The sequence below is a fragment of the Cheilinus undulatus genome, linkage group 19 (assembly GCF_018320785.1).
Source record: "Cheilinus undulatus linkage group 19, ASM1832078v1, whole genome shotgun sequence".
Classification (NCBI taxonomy): domain Eukaryota; kingdom Metazoa; phylum Chordata; class Actinopteri; order Labriformes; family Labridae; genus Cheilinus; species Cheilinus undulatus.
Window position 1 is genome coordinate 25,199,025 of NC_054883.1, and position 20,699 is coordinate 25,219,723.

At 40.1% G+C, this 20,699-nt stretch overlaps 1 protein-coding gene across 1 annotated transcript in view; it reads left to right on the forward strand.

Annotated features, from left to right (window-relative positions):
- ctnnd2a (catenin (cadherin-associated protein), delta 2a) overlaps positions 1-20,699 on the forward strand; it is a 395,533-nt gene that overhangs the window by 333,882 nt on the left and 40,952 nt on the right. Inside the window, exon 20 of the mRNA XM_041814718.1 lies at positions 19,595-19,844. Within this exon, the coding sequence (XP_041670652.1) occupies positions 19,595-19,844 (250 nt within the window). The remainder of the gene's footprint in view (positions 1-19,594; positions 19,845-20,699) is intronic.

The following is a 20,699-nucleotide window of genomic DNA, read 5'->3' on the forward strand; positions in this document are numbered from 1 at the left end:
CAGTGTGAGAGAAGTCTCTGGTCTTTGGTTGGAGCAAAACCGTTGCACTGCAGAACGCTGCGCAGAGTTTGTATGTTTGAATTGCGGGTTCAAAGTGGTTAACATCAAAGCTTGCAGTCATTCTGCCACTTCTGCAACAGGAAGTCAGTGCTGCCAGTACCCATACTGACCCAACTCACTGATAAGTTCAGGTACCTCTGTTACTCTGGGCCTTATTTCAGTGCAGCTCTGCCACGCATGGATGACCACGGCAGGAACAGACTCAGAATTATGTTGATTTGTGGGGACAGATGGTAGAAAATTTTAAATGATCGTATAATGAACAAGTAAACAAACAACACTGAGATATTTATACTGTTGGCTTTATATTTCAGGAAACTTAATACATTAAAAAATGCTAACATACATATTGACAGCTTTTTAGAGCTATCCCTAAACGTCTCATTTGAGACTTTCAGGGGAGCTGAGTTCCTTCCTGGTTACTGCTGAAGTTCCCTTAAGTAAGGCACTAAATCCCAAAGGCGGTCCTCCTCGGGCAGCACCCCCTCACTCTGACATCTCTCTATTAGTCCATCAGATCCTGTTTGTGCATGCAGGTTTGTTTCAGCCTGCGTATCTGTGGCATGTTCACTATGAGAGTAAAGGAATCCAATTTTTTTCCCTGAGGGGTTAATAAAGTATGTCTTCTTCTTCTTTAAGATCAAAATAAGCTCACAAATAAACGCGTCTTTTAAAATGCTGAGACTGCCAAATGGCAAATGTTTTGAAAAGAGACGTCGGAGTTAATGACACAGAGTGAAACAGTAAGACAGAAAGTCTCAGTAATACAGGGAGAAATGGAGGGAGAAGGAGAAAAGTGAAAGGGATCACTCAGGGTTGAGTCTTTGCTCTCGGCAAAATGTGAGCTGATGCGTGCCGACAGAGAAGAAGTGTAGTCCAGGCACCCCTAAGAGACAGGCTCCATTTGGCGTGTGTTCTCAAGCTTTATTCATCAGAGCGGCTCCAACCTCCGAGTCAAACACCTTTATCTTTAAACCAGGCTCTCCTGCTAAACAGCAGCTTAACCAGAAGCGACAAAACCGTTTCACAAAGCACTTGTGATGTCTTTGTCAGATCAAAGTATTACCTAATTATATCATCATTTTGTGTGGCAAATCTAGAGGAAATCACCTCTTTGTGAAAAACCAAAAACCAGATCTTGTTCTCATGCGACGGTGTGTCATAAGCTGTTAGTGCCGGTGAGTTTGGCAGCATCACCGTGGGGGAATGGTAGTTTGCATGAGAGCACAGCAGAGTGAGCGGAGATGAGAATCATTTTCGCACACAATAACCTCAGAGTGTCAAATCCTCTGGAAAGCACTGTATGATTCGATGGCAGCGAGACAAGCAAGATAGGCAAGGGGCTAAGACGGCGTAGAGGGAGAGCAGAGAGAGTTGAGCTAGAGAGAGAGAGAGATGATGCAGGGACAGCTAAAGACCCAGCCCTATGTAAAGGGTCTGTAATGGCATTTACAGACAGACTGACACCACTGAGAATAACTGAGTAATTCCTCTCATCTGTCAGTGCTTTTGTGTCTTTTGATTTAACCTCCTTCGTAGTTTGTGATTTGCATAATACACTGTACGCCTGTGTTGGGATGAATGAGTCCTATTCACCGCTCCAGCGTCTGTCAGACCAATTCCCCCCCATGTACTTACAGATGGTAATTTGACACACATGGATTGGGAAGAGCACTTGAATGCCAAAAAGATATAATATTTTCAAATAGTGTATCCATTTGCTGAAGATTCCCATAAACACATGCTGTGCTCCAAAACCAAGTTAGTGTTGAATGAAACAGTGATTAATGCAGAAATCTGTATTAATTTAAGACATTTAATGAATTCATGTAATGATTTTTGTATGGAGTGGCAGGCTTCTCCTGCTTCTTCTAATTGAGTCTCTGGATTCTGCAGTCAGGTTTTGATTTATATTCATTACATGGACTCATGTCATGAGGTCTTAACTGGGGATTGCATTAAATATTTGATGTATAGAAACTTTTGGAGTTAAACTCTAAGAAAGTCACATTTTAAAGGCAAAGGAGTTCATGTAGTAACTTGCAGAATGTTTCCAATCCTATTAGATTTGATTTGATTATCTTTAAATATTTGATTTATTTATTTATCTTAATTTCATAGATGTTCCAAGCCTCACCCATGGTCATGAAAAGGAAAGGAAGTAGAAAGTCCTTTCCCTGAAAGGTGGCAAGGCTCAGCCTTAATCCCAAAACACACCAGCACCACAGCACTGCATCACATCGTATAACGCGCCGTCAGTGCTGTCCCTGTCATACACTGGCAGCAATGCAATACACACGGGCGTAGCGCAGAGGGGACAAAGGGTTTTGATTATCTGGGCCCACAGTAGGAGGGGCCCTTGAGAAGCCTACAAAGTGTGATTTATTCATTTTTTCTTAGTAATAGTGTCCTTATTGAATTGAAAGTGACTAAACGAATTGCTCAACAGACTGAAATTTGTATCAAATAGAGTACAATACAATACTGGGGGCCCTTGCTCCTCCCTTAGAAATGTCCAAATGTTGTAGTCTAGCTCTGCAAAATAATGCAAGTCAGTTAAATTTAACCATTGTAAAAAATATGGCTCATAAATTGGGAAATTATGGTTCAAAATGCATCAAAATGCATAGATATTTGTAAAAATATTTTTTGCTTGGCTAGCCAGTTAAGGGGGCCCTATCAAGTTAAGTCAAGTCAAAATGTATTTCTATAGCAAACAACCACAGTTGACCAAAATGCTGCACAGACCTCAGACATAGAAGGTGATAAAACACAATACAAAAGAATCAAAAACCAATAATAAACAGTATAAATAAGAACAGCTTGTACTAAAAAGTCGGTTCAAACAGGTGAGTTGTTAAAAAGGACTTAAAGATTTCAATAGGTTGAGCAGTTCTAATATTTTTAGGTGAACTGTTCCCCAGTCTCCAAAAACACTCTTCACCTAAAATTTTAACCCTTCACCTTGGAACATCTAAGAGCATCTGATGTGTTGACCCACAACAATCTGGACTGGATCATGATGGTGCAACAACTCAGACAAGGGAGCTGTGGGGCATGTCCAGGCAGTGTTTTAACCCTTTAAAGCCTACTGCATCATATTTGATGCACACTTTTATTGGACAGCTAACTAATCAAAATGATCTATAGATTACCTGAAAACCTTGGATTTCAGTTGCTAAAATACCTATTGTATCAAATGTGGTACAAGAAAGACGTGTAAAATTTTATGGCATCTTTCCTGTTTTTTTATTTCACTAGAATTCCCTCCAAGTGGGGAGTGAGTTTCTGCCTCAGGTGAAGGAGTTCAAGTATCTTGGGGTCTTGTTCGCGAGTGAGGATAAAAGGGAGCGTGAGATCAACAGATGGATCATTGCAGCATCAGCAGTACTGTAGAAGTTGTGCTGGACCGCTGTGGTGAAGAGGGAGTTAGGACAGAACACAAAGCTTTAGATTTACTGGTCAGTCTTCCTCCAACCCTCACCTCTGGTCATGAACTCTGGGTAATGAAAGAATGAAAACAAATGAGTTTTCTCCAGATGGTGTCTGGGTTCAGCCTTAGAGATAGGGTAAGGAGTTCAGACATCAGGAGGGAGCTTGTAGAGTTGCTGTTCCTTCGCATTGAAAGGAGCCAGTTGAGGTGGTTTGGGCATCTGATCAGGATGCCTCCTGGACGCCTCCCTTTGGAGGTTTTCTGGGCATGTCCAGCTGTAGAAGAGACTTCAGGAAGATCTAGAATGCGCTGAATGGATTATATACCCTGTCTGGTCTGGGAACGTCTCGGGATCCCACTCAGAAGGAGTAGAAAGTGTCACTGGGGAGGAGAATATCAGGGTTGGCTTGCTCAACCGGAACTCTGTCATAACCAACCAACCAGGAGGTCAGACTCCCTAGCAGTGACTGCTGGACCAGGAGTTTGATACCAGAGATGAGAGCCCAGTCAGGGCTCACCTCCTCACCTCACTGGGTAAGGGAAAAAAATGATAAGAGCAGCAGTATTTCACCTCGAACAGAAGATGTCGCTAAATCTCTTCTTCTGTGCTCTCAAACAGAACTGCTACTGGGCAGCTGAGACGGAAAAGAAAAGCTGTGCTCTCGGCCATGTTTGGACACACGTCGGACAGTGCCAGTGTGTTTTTGGCTTTTGAGTTAGGCTGAGGAGCTCAGACATCCACAGAGAAGAGCTACTGTTCCTTCACATAGAAATGAACAAGCTGAGGTGGTTCTGAAATCACATTAGGACATCACACTTCCCTTTAGGGGTCTTCCTTGGAGGTTGTAAACTAGGACGGGACCCCTTGGTAGATCCAGAACTCACTGGAGGGAGTACACTCCTTCTGGCCTTGGAACCTCTCTGGAACATTTCCTTTATCAGAAGGAAAACATTGCTAAAGAGAGAGACGGCTGGATCAACTTAGTAAACCTGCTGCCACTGTGACCTGGTCCTGGATAAGCAAAAGAAAAAGCATGAATAGATGGGATGCTTCATCATCTTATTTCTGATAAAAACAAATCATAGAAAATATTCAAGTTTGAGACTGTGTGAACACACATCAAGTCAAACCAGTCAGCTCATTAGTACTCAGTTTGTTAGTTTCTTTCCTGTGATCGGACCTCAGACCTCTGATATCAGAGTTCTCTGCAGTTTCTTTGAAGGGGGTTCAAGATCACAACTTTCATGAAAACCAGAGGGTGCTTATGTAAGTTCACCCTCAAGTTTAAATAAGATGTTCTCCTGTGTGATAAAGGTGGAAGTCATCAGTTTTGTCTGAAGACAGGGACCTCAGATGTTTATGTCGAAGTCTAGTCGGAGTCCCCAAATAGAAGTAAACAGAGTCAGAGTCTGGACCCTGTAAAAAGAGATACATGAGGTTTATTTAATTAGCAAGACTAATAATTTTTATGATAAGATATTATTATAGCTCTATGATAATAATTATAATAGCAATGTTATTATAGCTCTGCCACAGTTTTGCTAGTCTGCTGGGTAAACATAGTGGCATTAAGACTGGATGGTAGGAATGAAACCATACCTGATATTTATAGATGAATGGCCTTATACACCACACATATCTGTGATTTGTCTTTATTAATGACATAACACATGGTTGAAATGATACATGAAGTACAAGTGCTGGCTTAAGCTGAACTGGAGCTGTACTTATCTTTAGACTGCTGTTGTTTTTAAATAGGGCTGAACGGTTTATAAAAATAATCTAATTGCAACTTTTTTCCCAATATTACAATTGCAATCTAATATTTGATTATTATTAGGTTCCTCATCTTATGTATTTTTCAACAAATTCAGGCAATAAATCATTCCATATTATAACTTACATTCAGTCAGGAACATTCATCATACATTTAAACATTTCATTGCAAAATGGATCTACAGTTTTACTTGGCGGAGAAGGGTCTGCTCAAAAGATGCTCCTTGGGTTAGCAGCATGCTTTGACTTTCCAGGGAGTGCATGGCTAGAAACCCCCATATGGATGGATACATTTATTACAATATTAAAAACAATGAAGTTATTTCAGAAGCAATTAATCCATAGTAGCATGAATCTCAATATGTGGGTGCAACAAGGTTCAAGCTATAAAGGAGGAGGCTGGGGCAGAGGAGGTTAAGCTTTGCCAGCAGCAGCAGCATGCATCAGCATTGATGCAAGCAGAGATTAGTGATAAGTAAGTCATATTTGAATACACTGCTGTGTTGAGAGAAAGAGCTGTGATTGGCTGTGGGAGCTGGGGGATGATAATTCATATCACTCAGACTGTCAGGTGACCGTGGATAGGGGTATGACTTCTGAGAACTAACACTAAGCTTTGTTAATGTTAGATAGAATAAACCAGGGCAGAATGATTAAAAAATATCTAATTGCAATTATTTTTGCCTACATTGCAAATTTGTTATCAATTGCTTTATTGAAAGGATTATCATTTTTATGTCAAATGTTTTGATTTAGAAACACATACAAAAAAATAAAATAAAAGGAGGATTTCTGTAAACCATTCTAAAAAACACACACACACTTGAATGTTTGTATAATGTGCATAAAACTTTTGCTGCTGCAAAAAATGAATGTATTAAACTGGTGTTTTGACACATTTTAAGTCAATGAAATATAGCAACCTGTAACTTTGTAAATTGTAGCAGGGCATATTGTAATTAAATCTAATTTGCAATTAATTGCCCAGCCTTATTTTTAAACGTCCTGCTTGTACTGGTTCTTAGTATTTGTACTGTTTTTACTGTGGTCATGTATTTATTGTAGCTTTATAATGCAGGGCTCTGTGCTGTTTAATGCTACTGATTGTTGTACATTTTATAAACAATAGTTATAAACTCTCCATGCAGCATCAGCTTTATGCTCTGTTATGAAACTATGCTAAACTGCATCATCCTTGTTAAATACAGTTTATTCATTATTCATTCACATACGATCAGTCATGCACACCCTCACAGCGATGCTCTCGCCCTCTGGCTCTGCTGATCACATCTGTAACGCCTCTGTCATCACCCAGAGCCAGTAAACATTGGGCAACAATTCCCCCCATTACACCTCAGCAACATTCACACTGGAGGCAAAACATCACAGAAAGCCAAAGTAACTTAAACATCTTGCTTACAGAAATATCTGAAGTATAAGGTGCAAATTTAACACCAGTTTTCATCAGAAAAATAAATGCAACTTTTTTTATGAAAATCAAAAGCAGCATTTAACCCCTTCTAAACAAAGATCAGACACTTTGACACCTCTTTCTTTGTATTCTGTCATCACTCCAGACCTCTCACTCACTGGAGCCTCCCCTCCTCCCTCCCCTCATCTTTACTCTACAGTTGTGTTTCCATTGTCTCGTCAACAACTCCTGTTTTTATACCACTATGTTCTGCCTCTTTCATACTCTTCTCTTTCTTTTTTCTCCTCTTCTTCTGCATTTCTCTCCTTTCTTTGTCTCCATGTTTGGTCAGACATGAGCTCATAACGCCTCACCTTCTCTCGCTCACTCGCAGTCTCTCACTCTTTGTGTCTCGCGCTGATGACATCAGTGGTGGGGATTGTTACCGTGGAAACTGAAGAAGTGCTCTGCGGGGATGTCACTAATTGCATGATTGCAAATGTGTGAGTTTGGACGAGTGTGTGCACATTAGAGGTCGGGCACGGATGCAAATAAGGTTTGGAAAACTGGCTGCTTTCAAGACTTTGATCAAAAACATTTTCTACAAACATAAAAAACAGATCCATACACTGATAGACACCTATGCACAGAAACACACACACCTACACACAGAGACACACAGGAGAACTCCAACTGCTCTAAGCAGGAGGCAAAACTACCTTACCAGCTAACCCATTTTATAACTGATATTTTCAGATTTCGGCCAATTACCATTCTATTTTTCCTCTTTTCCTTCAATGTTTAGAAACAAACATTTCTTTCCTGCATTCTGACCAGTTAAACTCACCATGATGTTTTATTCTCTGTCAGTATTTAATGATGCACTAATACACCGGTCTAACATAGGCATTAACTGATGGGCACCATGTTAACAGTCATCACCCATCAGCACAAATGCAAAATGCCTCAATGACAGTTGCCGATATGTGTCAAACGTGAAAAGAGACAACTATAAAGTTATGAGAGATGATGTTAAAATATGGCAAAAGCAACAACAGACAGCGGTGTAGCAGGTTTTTGCTGCACTCTTCCTCCAGCTGGCTGTCCACAATGGCATTTTCTGCCAGCGTAGCGTCTTGGGCGAGGCTGAAATTGGCCGAAATAGTGGGACACTTGAAACATTTTCCCATTTCCTACTTGCACCTGCGGGTTGTGCAGGTGCAGTCAGGAAAGAAGCCAAAATACACCACAGCAGGACATCTTGATTCAGTGGAATAGTATGTTTTACATGGTGCAAAGCCTCTTGAAACAAAAACACACACAACATACAGTATGCCTATGGCTACGATCTCCCAGCAACTTTAACTGCACAGCAGTTAGTTTGAAAGCTTCATAATTTTATCTCCATTTCAGCAGCGCATCGTAGTTAACAACTCCTGATGCAACCCTCTCTGTAAGAGCCCTGAAATGTCTTTTACACAAGTACTTCTTCATTAGAGGCTGTTAGTAAAGGATTCAATCAGATTTTTCAAATGTATTAAAAATAAAAAACTGAAATATCACACTTACATCAGTTTTCAGACTCTGCAACAACAGCCTCATAGCTGATGATGATCAGAGCAAAAACCAAGTCATGAGCTGAAAGGAGCTGCAGAGCTCAAGGAGACAGGATTGTTGACAGGCGCAGGTCTGAGGAAGGCTACATGAACATTTCTGCTGCTCTGAAGGTTCCCAAGAGCATAGTGGCTTCCATGATTCTGAAATGGAAGAAGTTTGGCACAACCAGGACTCTTCCAAGAGCTGCCAAACTGAGCAACTGGAGAAGAGCCTTAGTTAGAGGGGTGACCAAGAACCTGATGGTCACTCTGACTGAGCTCCAGAGTTCCAGAAGCACAACCATCACTGCAGCCCTCCACTGATCTGGGATTTATGGCAGAATGGATAAACCTCTAATGATCAGTGGAACACACCGCTGTGTGTGACACGTGACTGCACATGGGCGCACATTAAGTCTGCACTGTCATTAACAGGCATGTCTGACATGAGCAGCGTCAACAAATAAACCCATGCAGCCGTTAATATACCTCAGCTGTCCGCCCATGTATAGGCTGTGTGGGAAACAATGGCCTGTTCTGAGTAGACAGCTCTGCAGTTTTAGTTTTGTATGGCTCTCATGCAGAAAGACAGAGTGGCTGTGATCGCTGACTCACTCCAAGTCGGCAAACATTTCTCTGTCCCTGTTGCAGCCATACTTGATGAAATCTCTGTCTCTCTTTAGGATGGATCTCTAGTGTGTGAGGAGTGTGGCACATCCTTTATCAGCACATTTTCTATGTCCTCCATAAATCTTTATATCTACAGCTATACTGTATATGTGTAAACATTCATTTATTTGGTTTTTCAGCATAAATTAGGACACTTAAGTTTCATTTTTAGAAGAGTTTTACAGTTGTGAATGTAGTGCTTGCTTTTGCAAGATACATTTGATGTTTTTCAACAGCCTTCACTGTCAGTGTGTGAATGGTGAATGAATGGGTGTGAATGGGTAGGGATGTCAAACAATGACAGATTTTAGTTGTGCTTTATCTCAACATTTCTGTAGTTAATCATGGTGAATCCCACCTTTTTGTGGCCTTTCAAAATTATTTATTTTCTAATTAAAACTGTTTTGTCATAAACTGAGGGGAACTTACTTCCTGTTTGGATGTAGACCTGCTTTTATTTTGAAAGAAAGTAAGGAACTTTAAGTAGATGTAAGATTACGACCTTAACCATGAAAAAGGAACTTGTTATGGACTGAAAACAAAATAAGGAAACAGTAAAATGTCAGAGGTTTGATACCAGGTTCGGGTGACCTTTGACCTTTCCACTAAGTTCTTTTTGTGAGTTTTTGAAAGTGAAATGAGACATTAACGAGCAGTGATGGATTGTAATATCGCTCTGCAGTCCCTGAGAGATATTACAGTGTACTTGAGTGCCATTAATTATTTCCATCCTCAAAATACAACGAATGAACCTTGACTTAATATAACAGTAAAGTTAACAGATGGTTGGTTTGATATTGTGTCGCTGTGTAGTAGTTCTTGCTGTGTTCTTTTGTCTTCATGGTGTAATAGTAGCCAGGCATACTGATTAAGCAGTGACTTGACCTTCCAAACAGATGCAATAAAATGTAATGGTATATTTACATTGCGTGCAGCATATAAATACATGGTGGTTGACAATGAAACAGCAGTTTGAATGTTTAGTGAACCTCACTGTATTTATGTGGGATCGACAGACAAATATACCATTACTTATCTAAAAAAATGGCAGAACTCTGTGGTAGTGATGGAGAGTTTAAGCTCCTGGCATGATGGTAATCTATTCTTCACTTATAAAAATCTACCTGATGCTCTCTGAGAGACTGTTTGGTGTCACTTCTTTCAAAAATCAAATAGGAACCCTCTGCTGTCAGTCAGTCTGAGCTGATAAACACAGTGTGTGTATCTATATGTCTCCTTATGCAGGCAGCCTCCTCATGTCAGGAGAATTTCTTTAATGAAGCCGCAGCCTTTCCATCCCTCGTCTCCTCTCCCTCCTCTGCAGTTTACTGTGTAAACCCGTCACCCACAGAAATCAAAGACACAAACACAGGGCAAGATAGGAGAGCTGGGAAAAGCTCCAAAGAGGTTTAGAAGCAGAATATTTCACAATAGCACACTGCTTTACCTCCATTCCTGACCTCTGTAAACTCACCATGTTTCCACCTAGTCCTACTCTTACTGAATACTGCTTTATTCACTCATATTTGTTTTTATTTGTTCTGAAGTCAAAAGAAATACACCTCACATTTGAGGCAGATCCCCTCCAGGTCGTTCATATCTATTTTGGCTTGATGAGGATGTGGGGATGTTGATAACTGGTGACTGCAGGGTGTGTTTGTGTGTGTTATTTCCACGTCTTTGCCGTTCCTTTCCAAATGAGCTCATAATCCAGAACTCATTTGAAAGCTGTAATTTTTTTTTTTTTTTTTTAAATTAAAGTAAGGGGAAATGAGATTTACTGCTCTCCGTTCTCCTGAGTGTGACAGCATTGTTTATGTACAGCTATAACCATGCTTTTTGTGTTGATCTAATTCCGGTGTGTAGTCTCATTTTCAGTTTGAACTCTCCGAGGCCGCCATCCAAGGACCATAACCACATCACTTTCATGTTTTCAATAAAGGAATATTCCCACTCAGGAGGAAAACTGCTCCCTGTTGCTTTGAATCTGGCGCCCCCTGATGATGATGTTATGTATAACAGGCAAACCCAATATAACTGCAGAGCACTGAAACTCTGGTGGATTTAACATCAGCAGTAACCCTGTAGGCAAACAGAAGGTCTAACTCATTTTGAACTAAAATTTAGCATGTTTGTTGTCCTTATGCTTCGTGTTTTCTGATTAAAAAACAGTAAAATTTTAAAAATCAGTATCTGCAAATATTTCAAATTTACAATGCTGCACTGATGCATTCATTTTTGCTGCATTCAAGCTGCAAGTATTGAGTGAATAAATGAACCAACTTTTCAGAAGGTAGAAATTTCTGTATTATAAAGCTTTTGTTTGCCTATATTCATCCCCTTTGGATGTCTGGCCTTATAATTGATTGTATAAATATGTCATGGTAATAAGTTGGCTTTTTGGACAACAGAAATTACAAAAAGAAAACTCTTCAATGTCAAAGTGACAACAGATTACTAAAAAATAATGTCAATCAAGTAATAATCTGTAACATAACATAAATGACTGCATAAATATTCACCCCCTTTAAGTACAGCTAGAAATCCTCGATTGTATTGCTGTCTGGGCTTTGACTCGGCCACTCCAGAACATTCCCCTTGTTACCTTTAAACCATTTCAGTGTAGCTTTCTCTGTATGCTTTGGCTCACTCTCACAGTAGTTCTCTTGCAGACTGAATAAGATGGTCCTCCAGGATGTTTCTATATTTTGCCACATCTTATCCTCTACTTTTACAAGCCTTCCAGGGCCAGCTGCTGAGAAGCATCCCCACAGCATAATGCTGCCACCACCATGCTTTACAGTCGGTTTGGTGTGTTAGTGGTGATGTGCAGTGTTTGGTGTCTTGTCTGATGGTCAAAAAGCTCTATTTTGGTCTCATCAGATCAAAAAACTTTCTTCCCCTTGACCATGGAGTTTCCCACATGCCTTTTGGTGAACTCTAATCCAGATTTAATCTGAGTTTCCTTCAACTGTGGCTTTCTCTTTGTCACTCTCCCATAAGCTTTGACTGGTGAGGAACCCGGCTAACATTTGTTGTATGCAGTCTCTTCCATCTCAGCAGCTAAAGCTTGTAACTCCTTCAGAGTAGTTATAGGTGTCTTGGTGGCCTCACTAGTCTCCTTCTTGCACACTCTCTCAGTTTGTGAGGATGGCCTGATCTATAGGCAGATTTTGTACCATATTCCTTCGATTTCTCGATGCTGGATTTAACTGAACTCTGGAGAACGTTCAGAGCTTTGGAAATATTTTATTATCCATCCTCTGACTTTTACTTTTCAATAAGCTTTTCTTGGAGTGTTCTTTTGTCTTCATGGTGTAATGGTAGCCAGGAATATTGATAATCCAGTGACTGGACCTTCCAGACACAGGTGTCTTTATACTACAATCACGGTGACACATTCACTGCACTCAGGTGATCCCCATTTCAATACTATTGAGATTAGTTGCCACAGTTGTTTGGACCTCTGTTGAATTATGTTAATTTTTATGCAGTTGCTTATTTTCCGTGGCATATTTTACTAAATTGACATGACTTTGTAGAAATCTGTTTTCATTTTGACATTAAAGATGCACTTTGTTTTTTTTTTTTTGTCTAGAAAGCCAAATTATTTTGATTATAGTTGATTTATAGAATCAATAAAAGGGAAACAAATCCAATGGGTGAGTTCTTTTCATATGCACTGTGGTTTCATGTTTTACATTTTCAGATTGATGGTTTTCATCTGGAGTTTTTATATTCTCCATTTCTCACAGCTTAATATAAGCAGCGCCGCTGCAGGTGACACCACCAGATGTTTCCCTATTATTAAGGTGTTAAACATCCATTGTATCACAAGCTCTCTTTATAACATCCTGGCTCAAACATAACAGAGCCAGAAGCTTTTATACTAGTAAGCGTACAGCAGCCCACTTCAGGGACCCCAGTCACCGATAAGTGAGTATTAACCATCCTTTATTCTCAGACAGTCGGACGCCACAACCAATCAAGCTGCTTCATCTTCCCCACATCTCCCTGAGACAATTACCTCCAATTTTACTTCAATAACACTCTCCCTTCTCCATCAGTAAACAATCAAATCACTCCATTGTTGAGGGTAATTGGATCTCTTTAAATCAAATCAGCCATTATGGCCCTGATGAAGCACGCCCTGCTCAGTGGGAGTTAGCAACACATAAGGGAATGCAGCGCAAGAATATATTACCAGCCGTGCCTCCCAGGTGAAGATGGCTATATTGGAGGAGTCGTGTAATACAGGTTTATTAGGCTGTGCAGTGATCAGCACAGGGCTTGTTTCTCTCCGGGAGGACGTGTTCTAGGTGCAGCTCACATTTTAGCAACAGAGAAAGAAGGAGGTTAAACTTGAGGATGTAGGAGAGAAGTCTTTGACACATTAGAGCTTTAAAGTTGAAAAGGTCACCACCCGCTCAAAAAAAATCCACCTTAATTTGCTTGTCTTCTCTTGTATTTCTTACTTTTCTGTACAAGCATCTATTGTTACGGTTAGAATACAGGAATTATTGTGCAAGGAAAATCGGGCTTTTACTCTAACCTCTGTTTGTGCTCCACAACATACTGATCAGGTAAGATGCCATGAAATACAGTACAATATGACAAGATGACAGAATGCACCACATGGCATATCATTGTATGATGCAATATGATACAATTCAACTCAGTACAATAGGATACGACACTACATGATATAGCATTGCGCAACATGGTATGGTTTAGTAAAATCTCCTGGGATACATCTTGATACGATATGACGGGATATGACCTGACATGATATGAAATGATGTGATGTGTTAAGGGGCTCCAGTGTTTGTGTGTGTGCATGTCTGACTGTGTGTATGAAAATTCCACAGTGCCATGCTGTCTTGTGCTTCTGCAATGCTGTAATATCCAGGGATGTCAATTGTGGAAATAGTTTGAATGTTTTAAGATATAATGACATTGGAGCTTCGTGACTGCAGCAGTCGGCCCCATGCCATTAGGACGATTTCATCAACAAGTTACTATTCAATGGCATGAAATGACATGAATGATGCAACACAGTTCATTGTAAATTAGCACAAAAAGAAAAATAGTAGTAGATTATTTCTATGTAGTAACAATGCCTTCATGGCAATAACTCTTATACCATTGTAAAGCCTGTTTATTTTACTATTAAATGGAGCCACAGTTGTAAGGATCATGCATTTCTGGGATGAGCAGCAGAGCTGAGTATGTGGGCTCCACCCATGAAAAGTGTTCCAAAAAGTGTTCTTCTCTGTTGATGCTTAACAGATTATTCTGCCATCGACTCCCTCATGCTGCTCACTAGCCTGTTCACACACTACTGTGGAATGGCATCCCACTCTTCAACCAGCATTTCTTGCAGGTCCACCAATGTGGTTGTGTTAGTCACTCTGGCACACCTAAACTGATCCCACAAGTGATCAGTGGGGTTGAGGTCAGGACTGCAGGCAGGCCATTCCATCCTTTCCACTCCCAAATTCTGGAGGTGATCTCTGATAAACCCCGCTCTGTGGGGGCCAGCTACGTCATCTTGGAGGATAGAGTTTGGTCCCAGACTGTGGAGAAATTGGATTGCCATTAGATGCTCATCTACATATCGCTCTGCATTTAGATTTTTTCCAATGATGACGAGCCTTGTTTTTCCAGTCACATCCCACTGCCTCCACCAAAAGATGTTACTCTATTTGTGCAGCAATCAGCATAGCGTTCTCCATGTTTTCTCCACACTTTAACCCTACAATCCAACTGCCATAGGCAGAGTCTAGACTCATCACTTGACAGCCAGTCAGGCAACTGATCATCAGCGCCATGGGGATACCAGAAGCTCAACAACAGTCAGTAGCAACAACAAAAAGATTAGCTGTTTAACACTGGCAGAGAGGATTAGGCAAATTTCTCCTAAGCACCACCCACATACTCAGCTCTGCTGCTCATTCCACAAACGCATGTTCCTTATAAATGTGGTACAATTTAACCCTTCTAACCCTGCTAGATCACCAACTGTCTCAAGTGGTAGCACATGCCTTGTTGGCAATATGGAACTGGTAGACAGATCTCTATGGAGTATATTTTGATCAAAGCTTACCTTTTTTGCCATTCTACAGATTGATCCTGGCGTTCTATCCCTCTAAGAACATTTTTAATCACAGCTTTGATGCCATAAATCTACATCACTAAATCCATGATATTACAAGTATTTATAATATTTTTTTTTCTTTTTTTTTGCAAAGAAAGGCATGGCACTGTTGCTATCAGTCCTCTATTTGGACACCAGGAGTAAAAGACAACAACTTCCTGTTAGCCTGTCGGCAAATCATGATGCTCCAATTTCTTCTTCTGTTTCTTTCTTGGCAGTAGCAACCAATCAGGGCCAGACAAAGATCAACATGAGTCAAAACAATTATCTACCATTTTGGCAAGGTAAAGAAAAATAGCCCTCTATGGCCCAAAGAATGAAGAGAGGATGTTTGCACTCCTTAAGTGGGATTCATGCACATTTCACAGAATGTATGTGCAAAATGAATTGCTATCATGGAGATAAATGAGATAAATATAGCTTGATAGAAGAGATCCACCATGATACAATAGGATACATTAGGATAAAACATGATAGGTCCATAAATTACAAGACACTGTTTAATACAGGCTGATGTCATATCTTAACCAATAATAGGTATGACAATACTACCTGACATGGCACTACATGATGCAACACATCAACAACACATGATATGATACAGTTCAATACGATACAATACAAGATGAGTGGGCTTTTATCACCTTGGTTTCATTTGTCATCAATCCGCTGCCACCATAGTCAAGATTCAAAGAAACTAAACTCCACATGTAAACAGAAACGAACCATCTGGGCCCTCAGAGATAAAAATGGTATATTTAGTAGTTTTTAAAGCGAGTGTTTTGACCAAAAATAATCTCCATCAGGGTAATGACTACATCAAAAGGTTTAGCTTTTAAAACATGTTGAATTTTGCATTGACATTCGGAAAGTGCAGCAACTCCCCCTCATTTATTTTAATCTATAATTCATCAATAAGCTTCTGGTAGACTCTGAGTATCATGGTGTGTGGATGTTAGAAGGAAGCCGGATTTTCTTTGACGAAAGTGGAGTCTTTGCTTTAAGTTGTGGGGATCTACTTCTGTAGATAGAATTAATATTTGTTCCATGAGAAAAACTACAAGCCCCAAGTGGCCAAAAATGACCTTGTGAAGTTAAGATTAAAAACAATCTGCAGTGTCTCATGAAAAGATCTCGCATCAAAACAAACAGCTAAGACCAAATATCCCCAAACAAAACAAACAAACTCAAAAGTGAACCAAACAAGCAGAAATCCAGATAATGAGCTGTGTGTATGTGCAGGTGAGATGTGATGTTGTGTGCATGCTGTGCTGTTTGTGTGTGTGTTTAAGGTGTTGTGTTACTGAGGCTTTCAGTCATGTTTGGTTGAAGCGTCTTCCTCTAACAAGCTGTGTTATTAAAAGGGTTGGAAATAACGAGGACTGCTGCCTTTGATTCCTCAGCTATAGAGGTGTTTCACGTTGAATTCCTCTCTTTGTACTGTATATGGGCTAAACTTCCTGTCTTTGCTCTCATTCCTCTGTCGTCCTTCCTCTCCTTCTCTCAGATAGAAATGGGAATTTACCTGCTGGTTGCTCACTCGTTTATCTGCTCATTAGTGATTAAAATCCAGTTCTGGATGAAATCATTGATAATCTAACCACAGAATCTAACCACACCTATTTCAAATGAGTTTAACAGGGATATAGCATAAGGGGAGTGCCCGTACCTGTCCCTACTCTCAAACATGGCTGACTAAATCCCTGTTTCCCCATCCCTTCTCATGCTCTCTATCCCTCCACGTCACCTTCTCCGTTCTCTACTGCCCCCCGGTGGGTCGGAAGTGATGACTTTCCAGAGAGCAATAGGGATGAGCTTGCACATGCACCTGCACACACGCCCACACATGCAAGCACATTTTCAAGAATTGCTGACAGAAGTTTATCCTGGTATCTCTCTGCAAGCACAAAACACTGAGACAAGCACATTCACTTAGATCTGTACGGTGGCCCTGAAGGTCAACTGTAAAACCTCACTAAATACAAAAATGTGTAATAGAACATCTTTTTTTTCCCACAAAACTCATTTCACTAATGCATAAAATATTTAATAAGGCACAAAAAAATGATTTCAAACCAAGAAAACTTTTTAAAATTTAAAATGCAACTTTGCAATGACACAACTTTTGCAAAATGTTTTTACATTCAAAAATGTTGCATTTCAATGAATAAAACGTTTTTTTTGTTTTCATAAAATGTTATTGCTCTGTGTAAAGATGTTCATGCATTAAATGTTTTGCCATTTTATAAAATGATTTTCCAGTTCACAGATCCTTATTTTTTAATGAGAGTTCATTTTTCGTTTATTAACAAAATTTATGAAGATGCAAATGAAATCAATCTTGATTATTCATTAAAACCTTATTATAAAATTGGCTTCCCCAGAAGCTATGTGGAACTTGAAGATAGGGCCCAGACATCAAATTAACAGACATACTATTTACAGTTATTAATATAATTCAGCCAGCATTCCCTAGTATTAAATTACAACTCTAAAATTCCTTGAAATGTACTTTAAAGATCCTTAATTAATTGGGACTTATGCAAGACATGTAGACAATTGCTCTTAGATAACAATAATATGAAATAATTGAAGTATATGAATGTATGTATATGTGTACATATATATATATCCTTGATATCTCTCAGAAGACAGCAGAAGTCTTCTGAGAGGTATCGAGGACAACTAGAGTATTGGTGTGGCGTGCAAATCGACACAGATGGACAGACATGCTGCGAGTTGAAGTAGAATGATATGTAAGTATAAAGTAACTTCATGTGAAGATGTTTTTAAATTTGATGAAATGTATGAGGCATTTTCACATTTTGTAAAATGTTCCTGCATTTTATCAAAATTTGCTGTGCTTGTGCTTGGTGAAATGTTTTTGCAGTTGACCTTCAGGGCTACCGTACATCTGCCTCTAGTTGTTCCCGTGTATTTTTCAAACTCTCCATCCATCTTTTGATGTTACAGGATCAGCTAGTCTGCTGATAAAGTAGTCACTCATTAGTCAGTCAGTCAGTCAGTAAATTATCTGTCAATCAGCCCACAATTAGTCAGTAAATAATTCATTCACTGACTTTGAATGGAATTGGACCATTAGATTACAAAGACAGTAAATCACCAGACTGTAAATCAGCAGGAAATTAAACCGTCTGATTTAAGTCGAGTAATGGGTCTTCCTCTCAGGATGCAGCTTAACTTCATCCTCACAGCTGAAAGACAATGACCGTTTAACCTCTGTTCAGGCTGCTAGCATGAGATAACACTCGGCCAATTAAGTCACAACTCCATCCTTAAAGAGTTACTGCATCTGCGTGTGCAGGCCTCCTTTAACAGCGTATTTTTATCATACAAAGGCGTTATTCCTCAGTGTGTGTGTTTTCTACAGTTTATGAAGGTTGATAGTGTCATCTGATTTCCCTGCTCTGTGTATTACCTTGCTGTTCTCAGCCCTTCCCAGATCACTTAGACTTAATAGGGGTAATATGAGCGAGGGATTTACCAGCAGCCTGAAAGGGGCTCTGTGGATATCACTCTGATGGATCGGTATGGGGAAAAAATGTGGCACTGTGAAGAAGAATTTTTGCAGGGGAGAGTGGGTAAAGAAAATTTGACAATAGGTGGGGAGATGTTTGGAACAAATCAAATTATAGTGGTGGTAAGATAATAGCCTGTAGTATTGTACTACTGAATAGACTTCCTTTGAGTTTCAAAAATATGCCAAATTTATTACAAATGAAGTATTTTGGCCTTGGTTTTCTCACTGCTTGAGAGGATGTAATGCTCCACTTGAATATAATAGGAGAGCAGATTTAACACTTAGCAGCACTTCTTGTTTTTATCTGATGCAGCTCTTCTGTGGAGAATGTGGTTTTGTTAAATTCAGAGAGACTCATAATAAATGGCTTTTCAGTGTTGTTTATCAACTCAAACTAGCATGCATGCACTGTTTTCAAAGGCATGGTGTCTGACAGGAAGGGAAGACTGATTCAAGAGAACCTTTTGTGTAGGTCAAGGTTGGAAGCTCTTCGATTGTGTGGATTTGAACAAAAATTAACCACATTCAGTCCCGGTTCATTATTCAATACATCATTCAAATTTTCCCTCTGTATCGAAATAGGAACATGACCTATGGGTTTCATCCCAGGAGCTCAGGATGATTCAGGGGTAATTGACAGGTTTCATGAAGGTAAAGACGTTTCCTACCACTCGACTGACGCTCATGTTTGATGAATTTTTATACACTCCACCTCCGTCAGCACAATCACCTTGCACCTCTTATCCCTTCAGTGCTCCTCCATATGATCTCTTCTCTATAAGCCTTCTCTCTTCACTCTCATGGGAAGCTCCTCAAAAGATACATATAAAACATGATTGATCTCATGGTTCTTACAAGATCCATCAGTTTGAAGAAAAACCTTTTCGGATGTTTCAGGGCAATTGTTAGCTGTGCAGAGAGTAAAACCTGACGACTACTTTCTTTTTCCAGGTAAATATGCCATGAGAGACCTGATCCATCGGTTACCAGGCAGCAGTAGCAGCAGCAACAACAACGCCACCAGCAGTGGGACCTCCGGGACCACAGGGCCTCCCAGCAAGGCCATGTCAGACGACACTGTAACTGCCATCTGCTGCGCACTACATGAAGTCATCACTAAGAACATGGAGAACGCCAAAGCCCTGCGTGATGCTGGCGGGATAGAAAAACTCATCGGCATCGCCCGTAGCAAAGGAGAGAAGTAAGTAGGCTGACGTTTTGACACCATTGATCTTTTTTTTGTTTACTTGTAAAATGCCGCATAGATTTGAAGTTGAATAAAGACTTTAGTTACTATAAACGACCGTCAAAATCATAGTTTTATTCATCTGTTAGTAAAAATCGAAAAATGCCAAATTTGTAACTATAGGAGCAACTGGGCTTAAATATCAGAATCTGCAAAAGAACCATTCCATAGAACTATTTAATTTCACTGTTTCCTTTAGATGCAGTTTTATAACAGTATGAGGGAGAAAAGCTGTCAAAGAGGCACCATGAGCCTCTTAGCTTGTGGTTAACCCCCAATTCATTTGCAGCAGTCAAGCTGGTATCTGATTACCCAGCATGGAGGTGAAACTGTGTCAGTGTTTCCCCTACCAATCTATTAGGGGGGCGCCCCACCGCCCGTTAACGTCGAGTCAATTTTATTTAATTGTATTTTCTGTGCAGTGCCAGATCACAACAGAAGTCATTTAAGGACATCTTTCCTGTAGAGCAGGTCTCTACCTGGTCCCTTTATTTAAAAAAAAAAGCTAAATAGCCTTGTGTTATTTATCTTGTTTACATGAATGTATTTAATTTCTGAGTTCTGGTTTTCTGCTCGTTTCCTCTGACTCCATGAGCAGAGCTGAGCAAACCCACCCGCTCACTGACCAGAGAGCCCCACCCCCTCCTCCCTGTGTCCTCTAAAGTTGTGTATGAACCGATGCCCCGCTTGTTTTATGTCCAAGATAGTTAAATGGGCACTGGATTTGCCGCGAGATTGTAGCAATTGTGTACAATTTAATAAATTTTCACAACAATTCTGACACTTGTAATACAGGAAGGTCCTGCAGTC